Source organism: Malania oleifera, chromosome 11 (genome assembly GCF_029873635.1).
Source record: "Malania oleifera isolate guangnan ecotype guangnan chromosome 11, ASM2987363v1, whole genome shotgun sequence".
NCBI lineage: Eukaryota > Viridiplantae > Streptophyta > Magnoliopsida > Santalales > Ximeniaceae > Malania > Malania oleifera.
In genome coordinates, this window is record NC_080427.1 from 44,019,057 (window position 1) to 44,041,260 (window position 22,204).

General features: G+C 38.0%; 1 protein-coding gene across 4 annotated transcripts in view; it reads right to left on the reverse strand.

Moving 5' to 3' along the window:
* The window catches only part of LOC131167892 (transportin MOS14), a 148,831-nt gene extending 146,203 nt beyond the window's left edge, over positions 1-2,628 (reverse strand). For 2 of the 4 annotated variants that reach the window (XR_009140175.1, XM_058126953.1), the window contains exon 1: positions 2,192-2,557. Coding sequence is in view for 3 of the 4 variants with exons in the window: in XM_058126953.1 (XP_057982936.1) it covers positions 2,192-2,422 (231 nt within the window). In the remaining variant the exon portion in view is untranslated. Of the gene's footprint in view, positions 1-2,191 lie in introns of all 4 variants that reach the window. The other 2 variants (XM_058126952.1, XM_058126951.1) reach the window with 2 other exon arrangements.
* Between the last annotated feature and the right edge of the window lie 19,576 nt (positions 2,629-22,204).

The window sequence follows — 22,204 nt, forward strand, 5'->3', positions numbered from 1 at the left end:
ATCCTCAGAGAGAATTGTATCTTCTTCCTTTTTATCCAAAGATTCCAACTCACCTAGGATTTTGGATCTATAAACTCTAACATCACCAAACACCTCCTTATTCCAAGATTTTAGCTTCTCCTTAAGATGTTTCAACTTCGTCAAAAACCTAAAAACTTCCCAATCCCTCCCCCTATATCCTCTCCCCAAACGCTTCTCACTAATGGCTTAAACAAAGCACAACCACATATTCTCAAACTGAAAAGGAGTGGGACCCCTAGATTCTAGCAAAATGGCAAAGTGATTAAAAGTAGGTCTTGGAAGAACAGTTTGGAAGAGATTATATAATTCATCTTCCCAGTCACTACAAAACAGGTACTTATCCAATCTACTGGCCACTACCCTAACCCCCCCCCCCCCCAACTCACAAAGCAGGTATAGGTAGCATAGATCAAAGGCGGATCCCTAAGGCCACACTCCCTAATCAACAAGACAAAATGTTGCATGCTAGCAGTAACTCCCCCCCCCCCCCCGGTTTCTTCTCCCCCATAAATCTCAACATGTTAAAGTGCCCCCCCCCCCCCCACTACCCACCTCGGGGAACAAAATCCAAAAACGCAATAAAGCTCATCCCACAATGCACTCCTGAAAGTAGACCTAGGTGGACCATACACTAAGATAACCCACCACTATCCCCTCCTTTCACTTCAACAAGAACCGCGAGGGAGAAGAAACTCACTAAACTATCCACTTTAGATATATATTGTGAGTCCTACATGATGAGAACACCCCTTGAAGTAGCGCGAGATGGTAAGAAGTCCCACTCTCTACACCAGCCACCCCATTGTTTTCAAATATGGAAACCTCCAACAAATCACATTTCTTTTCTTTTCTTTTTTTGGGGTGGACTCCTTGTCCCGCATGTTGTGCCTTCTTTTGTCCCTATGTAATATACTTTCTTTTATCATCAAAAAGAATATAAACCCCCTCCAATCCTTCTAGTAGAGCTGGATGAGCATATGATAGGTCCTCGATATCATGACAAGAACTAGAAACATAATCCCATCACACTCAAACTCACTTATGTCGTCACTATCATCATCTAAAAAATTTCCCCATTTCTTAATCTCCTTTCCTATGCAAGTCCCGTTACTTCCTATATCTTATCTAGGGCATCTTCCATGATACTCAACTCCCCAGCAGAATCTCTCCTTAAACTCTTTGGCCTTATCTTACCAGAGTGCTCTCTCTTCTCTTCATTTAATTTCTTCATTGCTTCGCCCATCAAAGCAGCCCTCTGACAAGCATATACTTTAGGGCTTAGAGCCCTTAGATTTTTCAGAATTCAAACTTGAAACGTCAGATTTTGAACCCAAACCATCTTCATTTTTTCTATTTCTCCTGGATATAACAGCCACTGACCCCTCTGAAAAGCCCAAATCAACCACCATTTTGACAATTAATACTATTTAAAAACAGAGGAGCCAGGTATCAACATCGGGAGGAAATTCATTGGGATTTGGGGTTCTCAGCATGAATCAACGAGGTATCCCAACACAGTAACACAAAAACATGCAAATTCATGCGCAGGGGCACGCATACTATTTAAAAACAAATGAGCCAGGTCTCAACATCTGTAGGAAATTCCTTCCCACCATTAATCAACGAGGATACCTAACATAGAAAAACGAAAACATGCAGATTCATCCACAGAGGCACGCGAGTACTATTTAAAAACAAATGAGCCAGGTCTCAACATCTGGAGGATATTCAATAGGATTTGGGGTTCCCAACATTAGGGAACTAGGTTTCCCAACACAGTAATGTATCTGACATTACGCGAGATAGAGCTCCCATATTGACATAATATGGGATTGGAAGGCATTGAACGGGCAAGTTCGAAAAACGTTTCAAGCAGAGCAGCTGTTTGTAGTTTGGGGATTAGGGAAGCTAAAGAGAAGCTTTTCTAGGCTTTGGATTGAGGAGGACGGCAGACGTTGGCCACCTATATTTTGGACAGCTCAACATTTATCGGCGGTACCTTCTCGTGGACATCTCAAAGGACACATGCTCATTGAACTTAAACTTAATCCCTACAGAGTACAGATTGCTTTATCAGATTACTGCTTGGCTGAGAGAGAGTGAAGTTCAACTGAAAAAGATGTGAACACAAAAGCGAATGAGAGGAGGTGGGGCCGTTAGATGTTCATACCTTTCGTTTGAGAATCTGCGCAGCGAAGAACTCTACCTCGAAATCGGAGAAAGTCGGATGAAGTCGGCGGAGATGGTGGTGATCCGAGGTGAGGATGGAGGTGGCGACCTCCCAGGCGGCGTCGGTCTGCTGAAACTGGACCAGCCATTGATTTGCAGCAACGCGGTTGGAGGATTGCGAGTCGTGATTGAGGACGTGAACAGCCTGCGCAACCTTGATTTGCAACTCCATTTATTTTTCTAAAACAGAATTAAAAATTCAAAAAAATAAAAGCAGTAGATGAAAGAGAATCGGCGAAAGAGAACGACGCATGTAATTCCCCCTCCCCTGTCCTAGACGCTCTCCTTTGATCGGACGGCTACTGGCCCCTCAGGCGTGCAGCGCAAATCCAGAAAATAGATGTGCTTTTATTTCACCCAAACAAAAAAAAACAAAAACCAAATGTATATTTATTTCTTATTTTTTTCAAAATTATAGTAGGGAGAAAATGCTTAACAAATAATTTCATCTTTGCAACAAACATTGTATTTTTTTATTTTTATTAAATTCAAGTTATTTAAATTTTAAATAACTATATTATCTACCTATATTTCTACAATTATTAAAAAATTATGTAGTTTTCAATTTATCTTTTTTCTTATAATTTATATATCAATATTAATTTATTAAAAATAATGTTGTGGCTTCATATAACTCCAAATTTATCATAATTTATTGAAATTTTTCACATTTAAATTTGTTTTGTTAATTAATTAACACTTGTTTTGAAGCTGATTGGCTGAATAGAACATCCCTTCATATAACTCCAAAAATAAAGTCCTAATTTCTTTAACTTTTTTTATATCTAACTTTATATTAATTAATTATCTTAATTTATTTGACTAATACTAATGTACAACTAATAAACATATATTATATCGATCTTCTTTTACACTACAAAATAAAATGATGCATTTATCCCTCGTTGCCCTCTTTCTTTTGCTCTTTCCATTCAAAAATAGTTAGGGAATTTTGGGCATGCCATTTGTTCCAATGATGTCAAATGTCAAACAATGACATTGATAATAATTGGTTGATAGTAAATTTTTGTATTCAAATTTTTAAAATTCAAATTCAAAATTGTAATGGCCCGGAAATTAAAATTATTAGGAAATGGGTGATAAGGGAAAAATGAAGGATTTTTAGAAGAAATAACAGGCCTCGTCGACAAATGTCCTGTTTTCATCGACGAGTGTCCTTATAGAGATCGTCGATGAACTCTAGTTTCTCGTCAATGAAGGAATCCCGAGAGAGTATAATTGAAACTTTGAATTTCTTCGACGAAAGTATCTTCTCGTCGACGAAATATCTATAGTGGCTCGTCGACGAACACACGTGTCTCGTCAACAAAGCCCTGCCTATAAATAGAAATTTTCTTCATTTTAGCGAGAAAACTTGGGAACCTTCCCCTTCTCTCTCTAAGAAATGAACTCCCAACTTTCTCTCTTCGATTTCGGACCAGATTTGATACGGTTTGACGATCCAGAACCGCCACGAGATTTGTAGGATCATTCTCTACAAGGTTGTAAGAGTTGATCGTTGGTTTGAGGGGTTTGGGAAACATCCCAAAATCAGAGTAAGTGAATTATTTTGGGATTTCCTTAATGAATAATGTTATTTGGAGCCTAAGAAGTAGTAAATAAGGGAAATTATTTTAAGATTTGAGTTAGTTGGAATTTATTTTAATTAAATTAAGATTTTTGGTTCAGGATCCAAGTGAATGTTGTGGGTATCAATTCGGGGATCCTACCAGCGTAGTTCGGAAGTTAGGTAAAGGGAAATTATATATTAAATCTGATTTTATGAAATTAAAGGTAATAAAATATGTTATATTATATGTATGTTTTGGTGTGAATTATAAAATGTCAACCATGTAAAATTATATTTTCTAAGCTTATGACTACTTATATAGTTATGTATATGTGAAAGTAAACAAATGAAAGTGAAAAGTAATTTCTGAGGAATTATGTAAGAAATGAAATGTATTTGCAGCAATATAAATGTTAAATGTGGGTTGGCCTATTTTACAGGGATATGTATGAATTTTACTGCTAAATTGTGTGGCATGAGTAAATGTAAATTTTGTGCAAATATATAATAAATGTACGAGACGCAAGCTAAGTAAGTAAAGCATTAAGAATAAAATATATTATGGACTATGCTGGTTGTGTATGTTAAATGCAACCATGTAAATGTAAGACAGTTGAAAGAGAGTCATGTTAGCAGATCTGGCACATTTCTATGTAGGCTAACTGATGACAGATAAAAGGAATTATAAACTAACTGATGATGACTAAAAACTAGCTGTAGTACGAAGGAAAGAAAGGAAAATGCAATGTAATGGCAATGAAATGTTAAAGGGATGAAATGTGAAACGTGAATGATATGAATGGAAAGAATCACTTAAAGTGAAATGTAATGTTATGTTTAAGCTATGAACATGAATAGATATAAATGATTAAATAACGATAGAAAGGATAATGTATTATGATATTGAAAGTATCTATGTATGTAGAACATGTTACGATTAGGCGAGACGTACTCTTCGCCTGAGGGCTTGCTAAGTAAGACGAGTGCACTAGTAACTTCAGATGTAGTAGTAACTGCATAACGTACTAGGATAGAGGGAACCTACTTGAATGGGCGAGTAGATTTCCCTATCCTTAGGGTCTTTACTAGTAAACCATTGTTGAATTGTGCGAGTACGAGATCAATCTAATACTTGAGGGCTTACTGAGTAAAGTGAGTGCTCTAGTATGCTTTAGTAGTGACCTTCGGGTTGCTTATGTATTAAAGTAGAGGGGTACTACTTGTATAGGCAAGTAATCACCCCTATCATTGGGTAACCTCGTGGGTTAAATCTTTGATTGTGATTGATTAGTTTCTGAAAATGTTTTCAGTGTTATGTTAATGATTTGCAAATGTATTTAAAATGGTATCCATATACCTCATGTTAGCCACATGCTGTTTTAATATATATATATTTCTTCCCTTACTGAGACGTGTCTCGCTCGAATATGATTATTTATTTTTTAGGACATCCTCGAGGTCGAGCCTAGCTCGAGGGTTTATAGTCTTTTAAGGACTGTAAAAGAGAAAGGGCATATTTTTTATGTACTGTGGGATTGTATTAAGTTTAAGTATATGTTTTATGTTTTATGTCGTTATGTTTTAAGGATGTTGAGTAAGTGTGACACCCCTATTTTCATACAATTTTTTTTTCCAATAATAAATAATTTACACGTCATCAACAACATCCATAAATCGGTCACGTCAACAATCCTACTATCATTCATACAACCCGACTAGCATTGGGTACCGGGTAAAAAGTTATTTTATTTATAAAACCTTACAGCGGAAGACAGTATATTCATATCATCCAAAATACAATATCTAGAGTACTAACACACACATATACACAATACTATGTCATACCCAAAAAACAATACAACCCTAGGGAATCACACCTTCCTAGTCCACCAAAAACTCACCCTGTGTGTCAAGGTCCTAACTCCCTATAGTCACGGAGCTCTATCACCAGATCTATCCCTGTTCCTTGAAAAATTTAGATAATTTGGGTGAGACACATCTCAGTAAGAAGGAATAAATTATTTACAGTGTGTGGTCATATGAGTTCAGTTATAACATGCTTTACTTTTCAAAACAACATTTCATATGAGAAAATACACTTATAATCACATTCTCATAATCATATAGACACACAACACAAACTTTTATAAGCTTTAAAATCATTCCTCAAATTCCATGATTTCCAACACATAATTATCCGCGAAGTTCCTGAGAATCGAGAAGATTACCTGCCCATACAGGTAGCTTCCCTCTGCCCTAACACGTTATGCAGCCGGGTATGGCCACATCTGATACCTATCAGGGCACTCACCTTACTCGGTAAGCCCTCAAGCGGAGAATTTCACTTCACCTCAATTATTTACGTCATTAACTCACACAGTTCCATTTCTCAATTTAACATTCTTTATTTCTCAATTTCCATTATTTCTTTAATTTCTCATTTTAGCCAATTTTATCATTCTTTCATTTTTCGTTTCCATTTTACTTTCCGGCTCATGAGTATCCTTAGTATCAAATATCAACATCACGTCTGTAACTCAAGGCCACCCTGAGGATCTTTCTATCCATGTCATGCTTCCCCCTATGGTCAAGGTTGTGCGGCCCGAAGGCTGGATCTAACCGTGGTTGGCCAACCCGGTTAGATTAAAGTATCATATCATATATCGCGTTTGTAGTACGACTGGCCGACCTATAGCCCTGATCCGGACTCAGGAGGCCCAATAACCCTACAAAATGGCTCAGTCGACTATCACGTCACACACTCCAAGAGTCCGTGTGGTTGCACTAACACCACTAGCAACGGTACCGTGCTCAATATTATAACCATCTATCGGGGTTCACTACCATATACCCGCAATCATTATGCGGTATTGGTATTTCATCAATCATATTTCAGTATATCATAATTCAGTTCAATATAAATATTCTCATCATTTTCTATGCACATTTCATCATCTCGTAATAATATATATATATATATATATATATCATATTTCACGTATTTCCACATTTCCCAAAATACTCATATCAGTAATTAATACAAACTCATTTTTCATGCAAATAATTTTCACTCACATATACATACCACATTTCATTATTTTCCACTAATCACATCAATCATTCTCATTTCAATATTTTCTAAGAAAATACCCATCGTTATATTTCACATTTTTCAACACATGTCATGTGTCACACAGTTTTCATCTAATATTCATAATATATTAATTTCAGACTCCAAAGCATCACAAATTAATACTACTCAAATGCCACACAATTTATCTGATATTTATATCGTAATAATTTTTAGACAAAATACAATATGCTCATTTTCATATATTAATTCAAACGGTAATTCTAAAAATACTACTATAATTTATTCCACTTACATGGCCTATTGAGAGTCTCGTTAGGACCCAAATCCTACACCCTTGGCGCCTGAAATTCAACTCCTACAATTTGTATTTTTTTCCAGATTAATTAATTCATTTTCCCAAAATACTACCCATATAGCCTTCCCTAGGCCCCATGTACTCCAAATTAACATTTAAACCAATATTTGACACCCCCACTTAATTTTCTGAATTTTGCATACAGGTCCCAAAATTACACTCGCGACGCTCACCCGAACCCTAAATTCCAAAAATTCTACTTCAACTCCAGATGCTCAACATTTTAGAATTTCTAAATTAATCATAATTAATTAAAAATAAGCCCTCTAATAACCCCCGTACACCAAATTTGGGATTTTGCCCACGACAACCCCACGAGAATTCCGTCCTATAAGACTTGTAGAGAATCATCCCTAAATTCTTGTGGTGGTGTCCATTCGTCAATCAGACTTATAATTTGAAAGAAATAATAGAAGAAGGGAAAATTGGCTTACCCTAGGAGATACATCTACGCCGCTCCTACCACTGATCTGCTCTGGTAGAAATGACGGCAGCAGAGAACGGAACTCAACGGTATCTTCTGATTTTTCGATTAGGTGAGAATCCACCACGAAATTGAGGAGAGAAGGAGAGAGAATGAGAGGAGAGAGAGAGAGAGAGAGACTACGCAGGTCTCCTGCACAGAAGAAGAATGAAAAGAAAAAGGGGGGGGGAAACTTAATCTTCCTGAAGGATAGAGATCCTTCAGGAAGTTAACCTTTATAATAATAATAATAATAATAATTAATTAATATTAATAATATTATATTTTATTAATAAAAATAAAAAAAATTTAATTATTTTTTAAAAAATTTAATTAACTAATTAATTAATTAATTTAATTTTTTGTTGGAATCACTCCACCAATCTTGTATAGCCCTTTTTAGGGTTATCACATTCTCCTCTCCTAATAAAAATTTAATCATTGAAATTTGCTATTCATTAGCTTTCCATCCTTAGAGAGAAAACACCACAATTTTATTAATTATCCTCACTTATGAGGAATACCGTGGTTACAACAAGGGTTCTGGGAGATTACAACTTTTCCAAAATTCTGCAAACCCCATCTATCCTACGTTACACTATACAAATAAAAATATACTATATTATTCATTTTATTCTAACTTGCTCAACTCTAAACTGCACTGAATAAGTGTGGATATCTCTGGCTCATCTGATTCTCCAATTCCCAAGAAGCCTCCTCAACGGCATGATTGCTCCACAAAACTTTTACCAGTGGAATCTTCTTCGTCTGTAGCTCCTGTTCATTCCAGTCAAGAATCTGCACTGGCACTTCCTCATAAGTTAAAGTATCACCCAACTCCAGTGCTTCATATCTAATCACATGGGAGGGGTCTGGGACGTATTTCCTCAGCATAGAAACATGGAATACGTCTTGGATCCTAGATAGGACCGGTGGTAATGTCAAACGATAGGCAACTGGACCCACTCTTTCAAGAATCTCGAATGGCCTAATATACTTAGGGCTTAGCTTACCCTTCATCTCGAACCTCATAACCCCTTTCATCGGCGCCACTTTCAGGAACACGTGATCTCCTGCATCAAACTCCAATTCTCGCCGGTGAGTATCTGCGTAACTCTTCTGCCGGCTTTGTGCTGTTCGGATCCTGTCTCTGATGAGTTTGACTTTATCCTGAGTCTGTTGTATCAGCTCTGACCCCAATATCTGTCTCTCCCAAATTTCATCCCAGTATAATGGGGATCGGCACCTCCTGCCATACAATGCCTCATACGGTGCCATCCCAATGCTGGTCTGGTAGCTGTTCTCATACGCAAACTCGACCAGTGGAAAATATTGTATCCAATGACCTCCAAAGTCTAGCACACATGCTTGCAGCATGTCCTCTAGAATTTGTATCATCCTCTCCGTCTGCCCATCTGTCCGAGGATGAAAAGGTGTGTTGAACGACAATTGAGAAACCATGGCCCTTTGCAGACTCTTCCAAAAATGAGATGTGAACAGTGGGTCTCTGTCTTAAACTATCGACACTGGGACGCCATGGAGCCTAACTATCTCCTGGTCAGTGGACCTGACAGTCTAGAGAAGCCCTCAACAAACCTACAATAGCACCCAGCCAATGCTAGGAAACTCCTGATCTCGTGCACGTTCTTTGGTCGTACCCAGTCTACTACCGCCTCAACCTTACTCAGATCAATAGAAATACAACCCTTAGATCTAACATGTTCAGGGAAGGTAACCTGTTCCAGCCAGAACTCGCACTTCTTGAGCTTCGCATATAGCTTCTTCTCTCGCAACACCTGAAGCACTATATTCAGATGCTCCTCATGCTCATTTGGGCTCCTCGAATACACGAGTATATCATCAATAAATACTACCACAAACTGATCCAAATACTGGTGAAAGACACTGTTCATCAAATCCATAAACACTGCAGGAGCATTTGTCAACCCAAATGGCATAACTAAAAATTCATAGTGTCAATATCGTGTTCTAAATGCCGTCTTTGAAACATCTTCCACCCTGACTTTCACCTGATGTTACCCGGAACGTAAGTCTATCTTTGAAAAGATCTCTATCCCCTGTAACTGATGTTACCCGAAACGTAAGTCTATGCTTTACATTTAGTTGTTATTTAAACAGTATTCGTAACTTAGTTGCCACACACTAGTAATAGCATATTTCCACTTACTGAGCATCGACTCACCCTATTATTTTAACATTTTTTAGGAGAGCCAGTTAGGCAAGCAAATCAAGCTCGCGGATAAAGATTTCTTGATTACTCTGGTTGGAGGGTAAGTTTGTGATAGATTTTTGTATTTTTGGGTTAGATGTCACTGGAAGTGAATGTTTTATGGCTATAGCATGTATGTACTGAATTATGGTATTGTATTGTATTGTATGTGTGATTGTATGACTTATGATTTCGCTGCATAGGAATGATCGTATATATAAAAAAAATGATGTAAATTTTGAGGTCGTTATAGTGATGGGGCAGGGCCCTCAGGTGCAGGCGGGATAGACTCTGATGCAGTATTACGTAGCGTGGCTCAGCAGGTTATGGCTGAGATCACTAGGAGCTTTAGGGAGCAGGGTGGTCCATCTGTAGGCCATAGATGCACTATTGAGAAGTTTACGAAGATGAATCCTCCAACATTTTCACGAGGGACCAATCCTACAGCTGCCGAGAATTGGATGCAAAAGATAGAGAAAGTCTTGACAATGTTGCAGTGTACGGAGGAACAAAGGGTCCTCTTTGCCACCTATAAACTGACGGGGGAGGCTAAAAGGTTGTGGACTGCTGTGAGACTTCTAAAGCAGCAAAGGACTACGCCGATAGCCATGACTTGGGATCGATTTAAGGAATTGTTCTTCGATAGATATTTTCCAACTACTATTCGGGAGGCTAAAGTGGAGGAGTTCCTGAGTCTAAAGCAGGGATAGTTATCAGTCCAACAGTATGCGGCGCGTTTTATTGAGCTCTCTCACTTCGCTCCGTATATCGTACCTGATGAGGTGAAAAAGGCGAGATAGTTTGAGAGAGGTTTGAGGCGAAGCATATTCAAGCAGGTGGTGGTGTTGCGGATCTAGGATTTTTCTGAGTTAGTCAACAAGGCAGCCTTGGCGGAGATTGGTGAGCATCTAGATGCAGAGGAGTAGGGACAGAAGAAAAGATTTGCATCTTCGGATTATCATGAGGGTCCTAGACAGAATCAGTGGAGGAGAGGGAACCATGGTAGAAGACATAGGCAGGAGACTGGAGGTCATGAGGTACAGGCAGTGCAGGGTCCTCCAGTCTGCCAAACTTGTGGGAGGAGACACTGGGAGAGTGTCGAGCAGGTGGAGTTGTCTGCTACTGCTGCGATAGGCAGGGTCATATGGTGCGAGATTGCCCTACCCCACCAGATGCAGCTCCAGCTACCAGACCATACAGGGGAGGTTATTAGGCATCACAAGGAGACCAGTAGAGGAATATGGCTTCAGCTAAAGTGTTCGCTCTGACGCGAGGTGATGCTAAGAAAGCCGATGACGTGGTGACAGGTATGATTAGTATGCTTTCTTTTAAAGTTATTACATTGTTTGATTCAAGAGCTAGGTAAAGACCCAAAAAATTAAAATGATTGAAATAATAATAAAAATAGATAAAATAAAGAATAAATAAATAAAAGGAATGACGTGGGAAAAAAAATAATAAAATTAAAGAAAGTAAATTAAATAATTAAATAAATAGTTATTAAATTAAATATTTTTACATTGGATTTAAAAAAAACTAATTGAAATAAAAGAAATATATATATATATATATATATATATATATATATATATATAAAGTAAAAGAAGAAAGAAGAAGAAGTCAAATTCTTTTAACTGCACAGAGGCGGCCAAACCCCCCCTGAATATTTTTCCTGCGCCACAGCCACCTCCATCTCCATCTCTCTCCTTCTCTCAATTTCTCGACGAGTTTGCAGCGGATCAGAAAACGGAAGGTGTCGTTGGATTCCTGGTTCCGCTGCCAACATTTCTACTCGAGTAGATTTTTCATGGTTCGACTTAGGCACTGCTCCTGGGGAAAGGTAAATTTTCTCCATTTTCTCAATTTCGCTTTAAATATACGGTTAAATCAATGATTGGGTACTACCACGTGGTCCTAATCACAGTTGTCGTCATTTTGGCGTAGTTAAACTTCCAATTGGGGTTTTCAAGGCCTTACTCCAAAGCGAGAGTGAGATTTGGGAAATTTGGAAAATTAGTTAAATTTGCAGGTGTAACTGTTAATTTGAAAATTATAACCCTGGAAATATTTAAATAGTATTTTTTTTCAAGAATAATTTATTGGAACTAGGAATTTAATTTCAGGGTCCGGGTGAGCGCCGTAGGTATTTTTCGGAATCCCTGTTGGCGTAGTTCAAGAAACCAAGTAAGAGGAAAAATATATATTAAGTCAGAATTTTTATGAATTAAATGAAAAATAAATTGTGTTATATGTACGTGTAAATTTTTCAGTATGAGTTTAAAATGCCAACCATTTAAATTATGTTTTTCCGAATTTAGGATTGCTTATTAGATATGTATATGTGAAATTGAACTGATAAAAGTGAAATATTTTTTTCAAAATAATTATGCAAGAAATTAAAAGTATTTTTCTAGTATATGAATGTTAATTGTGGATTGGCTTATTTTCAGGCAATGTATGAATTTTACTACTAAATTGTGTGACATGAGTAAATAGGAATGTTGTGTGGAAATATGTTATATGTATGAGATGCATGATATACAGGGAATGAACTGAGTATGAAAATGTTAAATGAAATATGCTGCTTGTGTGTGTTAATGCAACCATGTAAACAGCTGAAATAGGCTGGGTAAAACAGTTGAAAGTGGCTGGGTAAATGTATGACAGCTGAAAAATGCTGGGTAAAACAGCTGAAAGATGTTGGGTATGAACTGAAATGAAATGAAAAGGAAAATGAATGAAATGGAAATGAAATGTGAAATGTGAACAATGTAAAATGAGAAAGAGTCACTGAAAGTGAAATGCAATGCAATGTTAAGCCATGAATATGAACAGATGTGTATGATTGAATAATGATAGAAAAAATGATGTCTTATGATACTAGAAGTATGTATGTATGTAGAACATGTTACGATAGGGCGAGGTGTACCTTTTGCCTGAGGGCTTGCTGAGTAAGGCGAGTGCACTAGTAGCTACAGATGTGGTAATAGCCACATAACGTACTAGGGCAGAGGGAACCTACTTGTATGAGCGGGTAGATTTTCCTATCCTTAGAGCCTTTGCCGATAAACTTTTGTATGAACTGTGTGAGTACGAGATCAATTTATCACTTGAGGGCATGTTGAGTAAGGTGAGTGCTCTAGTACGCTTTACCTGCGACCTTTGGGTTGCCTAAATATCAGAGCAGAGGGGTGCTACTTGTATGGGCGGATAATCACCCCTATCCTCGGGTAATCTCGTGGGTTAAACATTTGCATGTGTTTGATTAGGTTCAGAAAACGATTTCAATGTTATATGATAATTTGCAAATGAAATAAAAATGATATCTTTTTACTTCATGTTGGCCACACGCTGTTTTAATATATTGTTTCTTCCCTTACTGAGATGTGTCTCACCCGAATATAAATGTATTTCTTTTTTAGGACATCCTCGAGGTTGGGCCTTGAGAGCTCGAGGTTTTTATAGTAATATTGAGAAATAGAAAAAGAAAAGGGTATATTTCTATGTTAATTTTGGGAAATGTAAATATTTATTTTTATGTTTTTATGTTTTAAGGCTATTGGGTAAGGAATAATTGTGAAAATACTGAATTGTTTTAGGAGTTATGTAAATTTATCGAAATGCAGGTGATGAATGATTTATTATAGATTATAGTTATAATTAGTAAACTCTGGTATTATGTTGTATGGAGATTATATTTATGTTTTCCACTTCGTGTGTATGGAATTATGGAATGTCAGGATTTTATCACGTATAACGCGCCGGCCCCGGGTTTATGGGTTCGGGGCATTACAAATGGTATCAGAGTAATGTCCAGTCGGAAGTGTGATTAATTTCACATCGCCTGGATATGGAAATGTTAGAGTATTAGGTTAGAGATGATTTATACTCGTTTGTGTCTTTGGAGTGCACTAGACTTTGTGGGGCAGAAACACAATTGTTAGATACTGAGTTGTTGGTATCTACACTGACTGGATCAGCAGTGAGGTGTAATAGGGTGCTCCGGGATTGTTCAGTTGAAACTCAAAGGAGAATCCTGTCCACCGATTTAATAGTGCTTGACCTGCACGGGTTCGATGTAATATTTGGTATGGATTGGCTAACAACTAATTTTTCCAGCATAGATTGTCATGCACGAGAAGTGATATTCAGATCTTTGGGATGAGCAAAATTCAAGTTCGTTGGATTGCGAGTGCAATCCCCGTCTCGGCTAGTTTCGGCTATTCAGGCCAAGAGACTATTGTTGAATGGTTGTCAGGGGTTTGTGACAGTTGTAAAGGAGATGTCAGAGAATGAATTGAAATTTGCTAGCACACCAATGGTAAAGGAGTTTATAGATGTTTTTCCATATGAGTTACCAGGCTTGCCACCTGATTGCGAGGTAGATTTTCCTATTGATCTACTTCCAGGTACAACATCGATTTCCAAAGTATCTTACCGAATGGCGCCAGCAAAATTAGCATAATTGAAGAATCAGCTGCAAGATTTGCTTGATAAGGGCTTTATAAGACCCAGTGTATCTCTATTGGGAGCTCCAGTTCTATTTGTGGAGAAGAAAGACGAGTCTATGAGGATGTGTATAGATTATAGGGAGATTAATAAAGTGACGATTAAGAACAAATATCCTCTACCCCGTATAGATGATCTGTTTGATCTGCTCCAGGGTACACAGGTGTATTTGAAGATTGACCTTAGATCCGACTATCATCAGGTAAAAGTGAAAGCGGAAGACAGCTTGAAAACGGTCTTTAGGACCAGCTATGGGCATTACGAGTTCCCTTTTATGTCATTTGGTCTAACAAATGCTCCTACTATATTTATGGATTTGATGAATAGGATTTTCATCTATACTTAGATCAGTTTGTTGTTGTTTTTATTGATGATGTACTGGTCTATTCGAGGAGATATGAGGAGCATGAGACACACTTGAGGCAGGTTCTGCAGACGCTATGGGAAAAGAAGTTGTACGCTAAATTCACTAAATGTGACTTCTATCTTGAGAAGGTCGTGTTGTTGGGGCATGTTATATATGGAGATAGTATTTTCATGGATCCTAGTAAGATCAAGGCGGTAGTGAATTGGGCTAGACCGAGGAATGTCCAGGAGATCAGGAGTTTCTTGGGGCTAGCTGGGTATTACCGTCTTTTCGTTGAGGGATTTTTAGCATTTTTAGGGCCTCTGACACGACTGATTAGGAAGGATTTCTGATTTGAGTGGGACGACAGCTGTGAGTAGAGTTTCAAGGAATTGAAGCAGAGGTTTGTCACAGCACCAGTATTGGTCATCCCGTTAGGGGGTGAGGGTTATGTTATTTACAGTGATGCGTCCTTGAAAGGACTTGGCTGTGTGTTGATGCAGCATGACAGGGTGGTTGCATATGCTTCCAGACAGTTGAAAGAATATGAAAAGAACTACCTTACTCATGATCTTGAATTGGTTGTAGTAGTGCATACATTGAAGATTTAGAGACATTACCTGTATGGTGAGTGGTGTGAATTCTTCCCAGACCATAAGAATTTAAAGTACTTTTTCACGCAGAATGAATTGAATATGAGGCAGAGAAGGTGGTTGGAGCTAATTAAGGATTTTGGTTGTACCATTAGCTATCACCCAGGGAAAGCAAACGTGGTGGCTGATGCGTTGAGCAAGAAATCTAAGGAATCAGTGTTGGCGGCTATGGAGATCCAGTATCCGATCATGATGGATCTGGGGAGACTTGGCATTGAATTAGTTGAAAGTGGTTCTCAGGGTTACATTGCTAGTTTAGTAATGCAACCTACTCTGCAGGGGAGAATTAAAGCTACTCAGAAAGAAGACCTAGAGTTAGCAGAGGTGAAGGATAGAGTGCAGAGTGGTCAAGGGGAGGAATTCAGTGTTCTAGACTATGACGCCCCGAACTCGCCATGTGGGGCCCGGGTGCCACGTGTTCTAATCACCTGTATCCAATACCATAATTAACATGCACGCAACGGAACATAAATAAATAACCTCAAATAAATACCAGAATTCTATGTAGCAACCCAAAAACAAACACTACAACATCCAGATATCTATATCCACAACCAGTACTTAAAACATAATCTCGTACAAATATATCTATACATATATCAGTATCTCACAATACCCCAAAAAGAAACCACCAAAAATAATCTCAGCCTAGGCCTTCAAACCCAATCTCCAGAAGAACCTGAAAAATTGTTAATCCACTAGGGTGAGACACTTCTCAGTAAAGGTGGAATAAATTATAACAGTGCGTGACACATGAGTTTTAATATCTACATATCAATAAAAACTGAGAAAAATGTACCATTGATAACATCCCCGACATCTAATATCATACCCACATCCAATATGCACAAGTACATGATTTTTATGCAGGCGAAAGTTCACAAGGATAGGGAAGATTACCCGCCCATATAAGTAGCTTCCCTCTGCTCTGGTACTAAAAACTACCTACCAGAGCACTCACCTTACCCAGTAAGCTCTCAGGTGAAGTATTACCTCGCCGCTAGTACATATATATTTATTATTTTAAAGGCAAAGGTTTCCAAGGATCGGGATGTCTACCCGCCCATACAAGTAGCATCCCTTTGCACTGATACCAAGAAACTACCTAGCGGAGCACTCGCCTTTCTTAACATGCCCCCGGTGGTATGTTTACCTCGCCGCATGCACACATATGCATTCACAATATGCTATACCATTATTTTTGTGCTATAATTAAATTCATATGCGCACAACACATCCACATAGGAATCACGCAACTTATACTTTGTCGTCCAATGTCTTCAGTACGTGGCCCACACAGGCACCTACGTACTTCTTATCTACACGTGGCCCACATAGGCACCACTACCCACACAGGGTACATAACATGGCCCTAACAGGTGCCATTATCCACACAGGATATAATGTGCCCCACACAGACCTCACTACCCACGCAGGGTACATAACATGGCCCACACAGGCGCCATTATCTACACATGATATGACGTGACCCACGCAGGACCACTCCAGCTTCCGCAACACGTGGCCCACACAGGCACCACTATTCACCAGTATCCAATCCTCATGACCTACCCGTCATACATCAGTAGAATAAGCTCCTCGACCTGCCAATGTCCTACCCCATATAAATGACAATATGACGAGATCCTCGACCTACCAACATCATATCATGATTTATATCTAGGCAATATAACAACCTCCTCATGCCAACGTTATATTGAGATGCATACGAATAACCACACCAGTTAGTTCACATAGACGCATTAATGCATTTCCACACAGGAATCCAACAGATCAATACATTTCCACGTAGGAGTCAAACATAATAATTTATTCATCATGTCATAATCATTCCATACATCCCCACATGCAAACCCAAATGCCACAACAATTTATATTCAATTTATTAGGAAAAATTATTCCCATGTCACATGAATTTAATATCATATGCAATTATCTCAAATATAAATCTTAAACAAAAATAATCATTTTTCTAGTAATCAGGCTATTCTGAAAATCATATAAATAAATAATAAATTTCATACGCTCGTAAATAATCGGTTCACTTTAATAGAATACTGATATAATTTTATTCCCGCTTACCTAATTTCCTGAATCACGCCTGCAAGGCTCCCAAAATTATACCTGCAGCGCTCACCCGAACCCTGATTCAATCAAATCAATTCCAATAAAATATTATTTTAACATTTCCTAATTTACAATAATTAAATAATAATTAATTTCTAAATAACCCATTTATCGTAATTTTGGGCTATTTCTACAATGACTCCATGGGAAATCCGCTCTGCTAGATTTGTAGAAAAACATCCCTAGATTCTCGTGGTGATGTTTGATCCTCAATTTGGCTTAAAATTTAAGAAAAATTGGGGTAAGAATGAGAATTTGGCTTACCCCAGGAGATATGCCCACGTTACTCCTACGATAAATCCACTTTAGTAGATATGTCGGTGGCGAATAATGGAGTTTGGTGGTATTTTCGGATTTTCAATTGGGCGAGAATCCGCCGTGAAATCGTAGAGAGAAGAGGAGTGGAGAACGTGAGTTGAGAAAAAAAAAATTTTTCTTTCTTTCCCTTTCCTTCCTATTCTGCGCGTGAGAATAAAATTTTTTTTTTTTCTTTCCTCTTCCTACTTCGTTCTAGCAAGAAACTTAGCCTTTAAGTTTTTTTTTTTTTTTTTCTTTCTTTCCTTTATCCACACTTTAAACTTTTATATATACTTATATATACTTACTTATATATACTTATATATATATATACTTACATATATACTTATACATATATATATATATATATCCAAAATCCTCAAATTTCTTAATTTAATTAGTTTTCTTAATAATAATTAATTAATAATAATAATAATAATAATTTTAAATATTTTTTTTTTGGGTCGTTACACAGACAACGAAGCTTTGTGGTTCCTTCCATATTATGTGTTCCTACCAATACTGAGATTAGGAAGATTATTTTAGAGGAGACTCACAAATCTTTGTATACAATTCATCCTAGTAGTACAAAAATGTATAGGGATCTGCGTGAGTCGTACTAGTGGAGTGGTATGAAGAAAGAAATTGCCGAGTATGTAACCCAGTGTTTGACGTGCCTGCAAGTGAAAGTTGAGCACCTAAGGCCGGCAAGGCAGTTGCAGTCATTATTTATCACAGAGTGGAAGTGAGATCATATATCTATGAATTTTGTGACAAGACTGCCGACAGCGTTACACGGTCAGAATGTCATCCGGGTGATTGTTAACCGTTTGACTAAGACTGCCCACTTTTTGCCTATCAAGATCAGCTACTCTCTCAATCGTTTGACAGAGATTTACATTCAGGAAATAGTTCATTCTCATGGGGTGCCGGTATCTATTGTGTCGGATCAAGACCCATGCTTTACGTCACGATTTTGGAGGAGTTTGCAGGAAGCACTAGGGTCTCAATTGACTTTTAGCATGGCATTCCATCTTCAGTTGAACAGACATATCGAGAGGACAATATAGATATTGGAAGGTATGCTCCGAGCATGCGTATTAGATTTTGGGGGTAGTTGGACTCAATTCATGCCGCTTGTGGAATTTGCGTATAACAATAGTATTCCGACCAGCATTGGCATGGCACCGTTTGAGGCTCTTTATGGAAGGAGATGTCATTCTCCTTTATTTTGGGATGAAGTGGGTGAGCAGCGAGTAGTGGGACCAGAGCTTGTTCAACAAACACGTGATAAGATTCAACTTATCAGAGAGAGAATCAGTGCAGATCAGAGCTGACAAAAAAGTTATGCTGATAATCCCTGCAAAAATCTGGAATTTGATGTGGGTAATCATATATTTTTTAAGAAAGCTCCATTGAAAGGGTTATGCAATTTGGAAAAATGGGTAAACTTAGCTCTAGGTTTTTCGGTCCATTTGAGATTTTAGATAAAGTGGGGCCGGTTGCCTACAAGTTAGCTTTGCCACATGCATTATCCAGGATGTACGACGTATTCCACATTTCCATGTTGAGGAAGTACGTCCCAAACCCTTCTTATATTATCAGTTATGGTGAATTAGAGCTTAGTGATTCACTGGTGTATAAGGAGGTACTAGTACAGATTCTGGATAGGAGAGTGCAGGAATTACGTAACAAGAAGATTCCTCTGGTAAAATTTTTGTGGAAGAATCATACAGTGAAAGAGGCTTCTTAGGAGTCCGAGGAGCAGATAAAGCAGAAGTATTCGCAGTTATTTCAAGAAGTTTAGGTAGTTAGGTAATATTTCTTTTGCAGGTACATGTAATAGTTTTATTAGTAAGTGGTATTTTAGTTTTGGGAGAATTTTATTTTGTTTATGTAATCTCCCAGGACTCGGAATGTAACCACGATACTCCTCCGCCATAAGTGAGGGTAAGTAATAAAATAAGTAGACCATTTTTCTTTTAAGGGATGATGGATTACATGAATAGCAAATTTCGAGGACGAAATTTTATAAGGAGGGGAGAATGTAATGACCCGAAGAATAATGGTAATTAAATAATAATAAAGAAGGGAGAAAAGGAAATAAAAAGGGGGCACAGAGCGTTTGTCGACGATGCGCCATATTGGGCTTGTTGATGAGGGTGCTCTTCGTCGACGAGAAAATACTGAAAGAGGGGTTTTAGGTGATTCTTAATTTCATCGATGAGGAGAGAGTTCATTGACAAGTTGTCTTCATGGCCTTGTCGACGAGGTGACATGACTCGTCGACGAGGGCCAGTGTATAAATAGGCCAAATCTTCATTTTTGGCCAAAAACTCACGTGCAGAATCTTCCTTCTCTCTCCTCTTCGGCGCCCACCCCTTCTCTCTTAATTTCTAGGTTCGTTCTTTGTCGGATCAAAGATCCGAAGCCACCACGATACTCCTACGAAGTTCCCTACATATTTGCTGGAGTGGATCGTCGGTGGGTCGAGTTGGAAATTCATCCCAAATTCAAGGTAAGGATTTCCACTCAGTATTTGACTTCTTTACAGTTGTAGGAAGCGTAGTACGCGTAGAAATACTGCAGTTTAGTTCTAGGGAATGTCATTTTCAGGGTATTGAATGGGAAACCCTGCGGGTGCAGTACTGTTTATTTTGGGGGCTTTTCAGGACTCAAGTAAGGGGATAAACTAAGCTAGTTATTTATGAAAATGTATGTATGTTATTACATCATTTGATTTCAGGAAAAAATAAATATACTTATATATGCTTTATGTTTGGGAAATACTGCTGTAAAAGATGATATATTTAAATATGTATAAAACCTATTTCGTGTGACCTGATTAGAATTTATAATGAAATACTGTTTTCTAGGAATATGATAAAGATATGGATTTTTATAATAAGAAACCGGCGTATGGGCCGAGAATTTTATATGATTTTTTGGCATATAGGGCGTGCTATGAATATGTTTTGCCGACGTACGGGCCGAGCTATGGATATGATTTGCTGGCACACGGGCCGAGTTATGGTAAATTTTGAAATGCCAGCGAACGGGCCGATGATTTTATGATGTATATAAATATGCAAAATGATGCGATGATATTGATTTGGCAATTAATAGTATGAAATATTCATGTATCACAGTTTGATTATATGTTTTATGTTATCAGAACTTGGTTGACTTGATTTAGGCTAGCACTTGCACGATACCGATGCTATGTGTTCATGATCATCGCGATATTGTGTTAACGCTGCTTTACGGTGTAGTGTGAGGATGGATAGTCGATGTGGTTTTAAGAAGTGTGAGTGGCCCTAGTGGACGGACTAGGTCTGACAGACCCATCGGACTTATAGACTATACTTTTGACTTGGCAATGGTTGGTCAACCATTGTCAGGTCCCGCCTTTGGCCCACACAACCCAGTCATGTGGGGGTAATACATGACAACAACCAGCTAACCTACCAGGGTTGTTTTCGTATTATTATTATGATATGAGATGAATTATGCTTGTAGAAATCCAGTATGTTTTGCTATGCTATGATTAAATATGTTTTTCCCATAAATGATTAATATAGTTACTAAATATGTTTACGTATATGATTCAATGTATAACACAAAATTACTCATGTTGCCACACACTAGTATTAGTTTATTGCCCTTACTGAGAGGTGTCCCACCTCAAATTACATGAAATTTTTAGGAGCCCCTGATAGGAGAGCAGATATAGCTTCGCTAGGATAGATTCAGCTGAGTTGCCCTTTTGGAGACAAAGTTAAACTTGATGATGAAGAAATAAATAACACTAATAGATTTCGATACCTTGGATCTATTATGCAAGTTGAAGGAGAAATTGAAGATGATGTAATGCATAGAGTTAAAGTAGGTTGGGTAAAATGGAGAAGTGCTTCAAGTGTGCTTTGTGATCATAGAATACCCTTAAAATTGAAAGGGAAGTTTTATAGGACAGCTATAAGACCAACTATGCTATATGGATCAGAATGTTGGGCGAAGAAGAAACATTATATCCAAAAAGTAAAAGTTGCCGAGATAAGAATGCTTTGATGGATAAGTGGTATAACGTTGAAAGATAAATTAAGGAATGAACATATTCGTGGTAAGTTAGGTGTAGCTCCTATAGAAGATAAGATATGGGAGGGACGACTCAGATGGTATGAACACTTGCAACGTAGGCCTTATAGTGCACCTGTGAGGAAGAGTGACTTAGTTACTGTGAGGGGCAATAGAAGGGGTAGGGGTAGACCTAAAATAACTTGGGAGGAGAT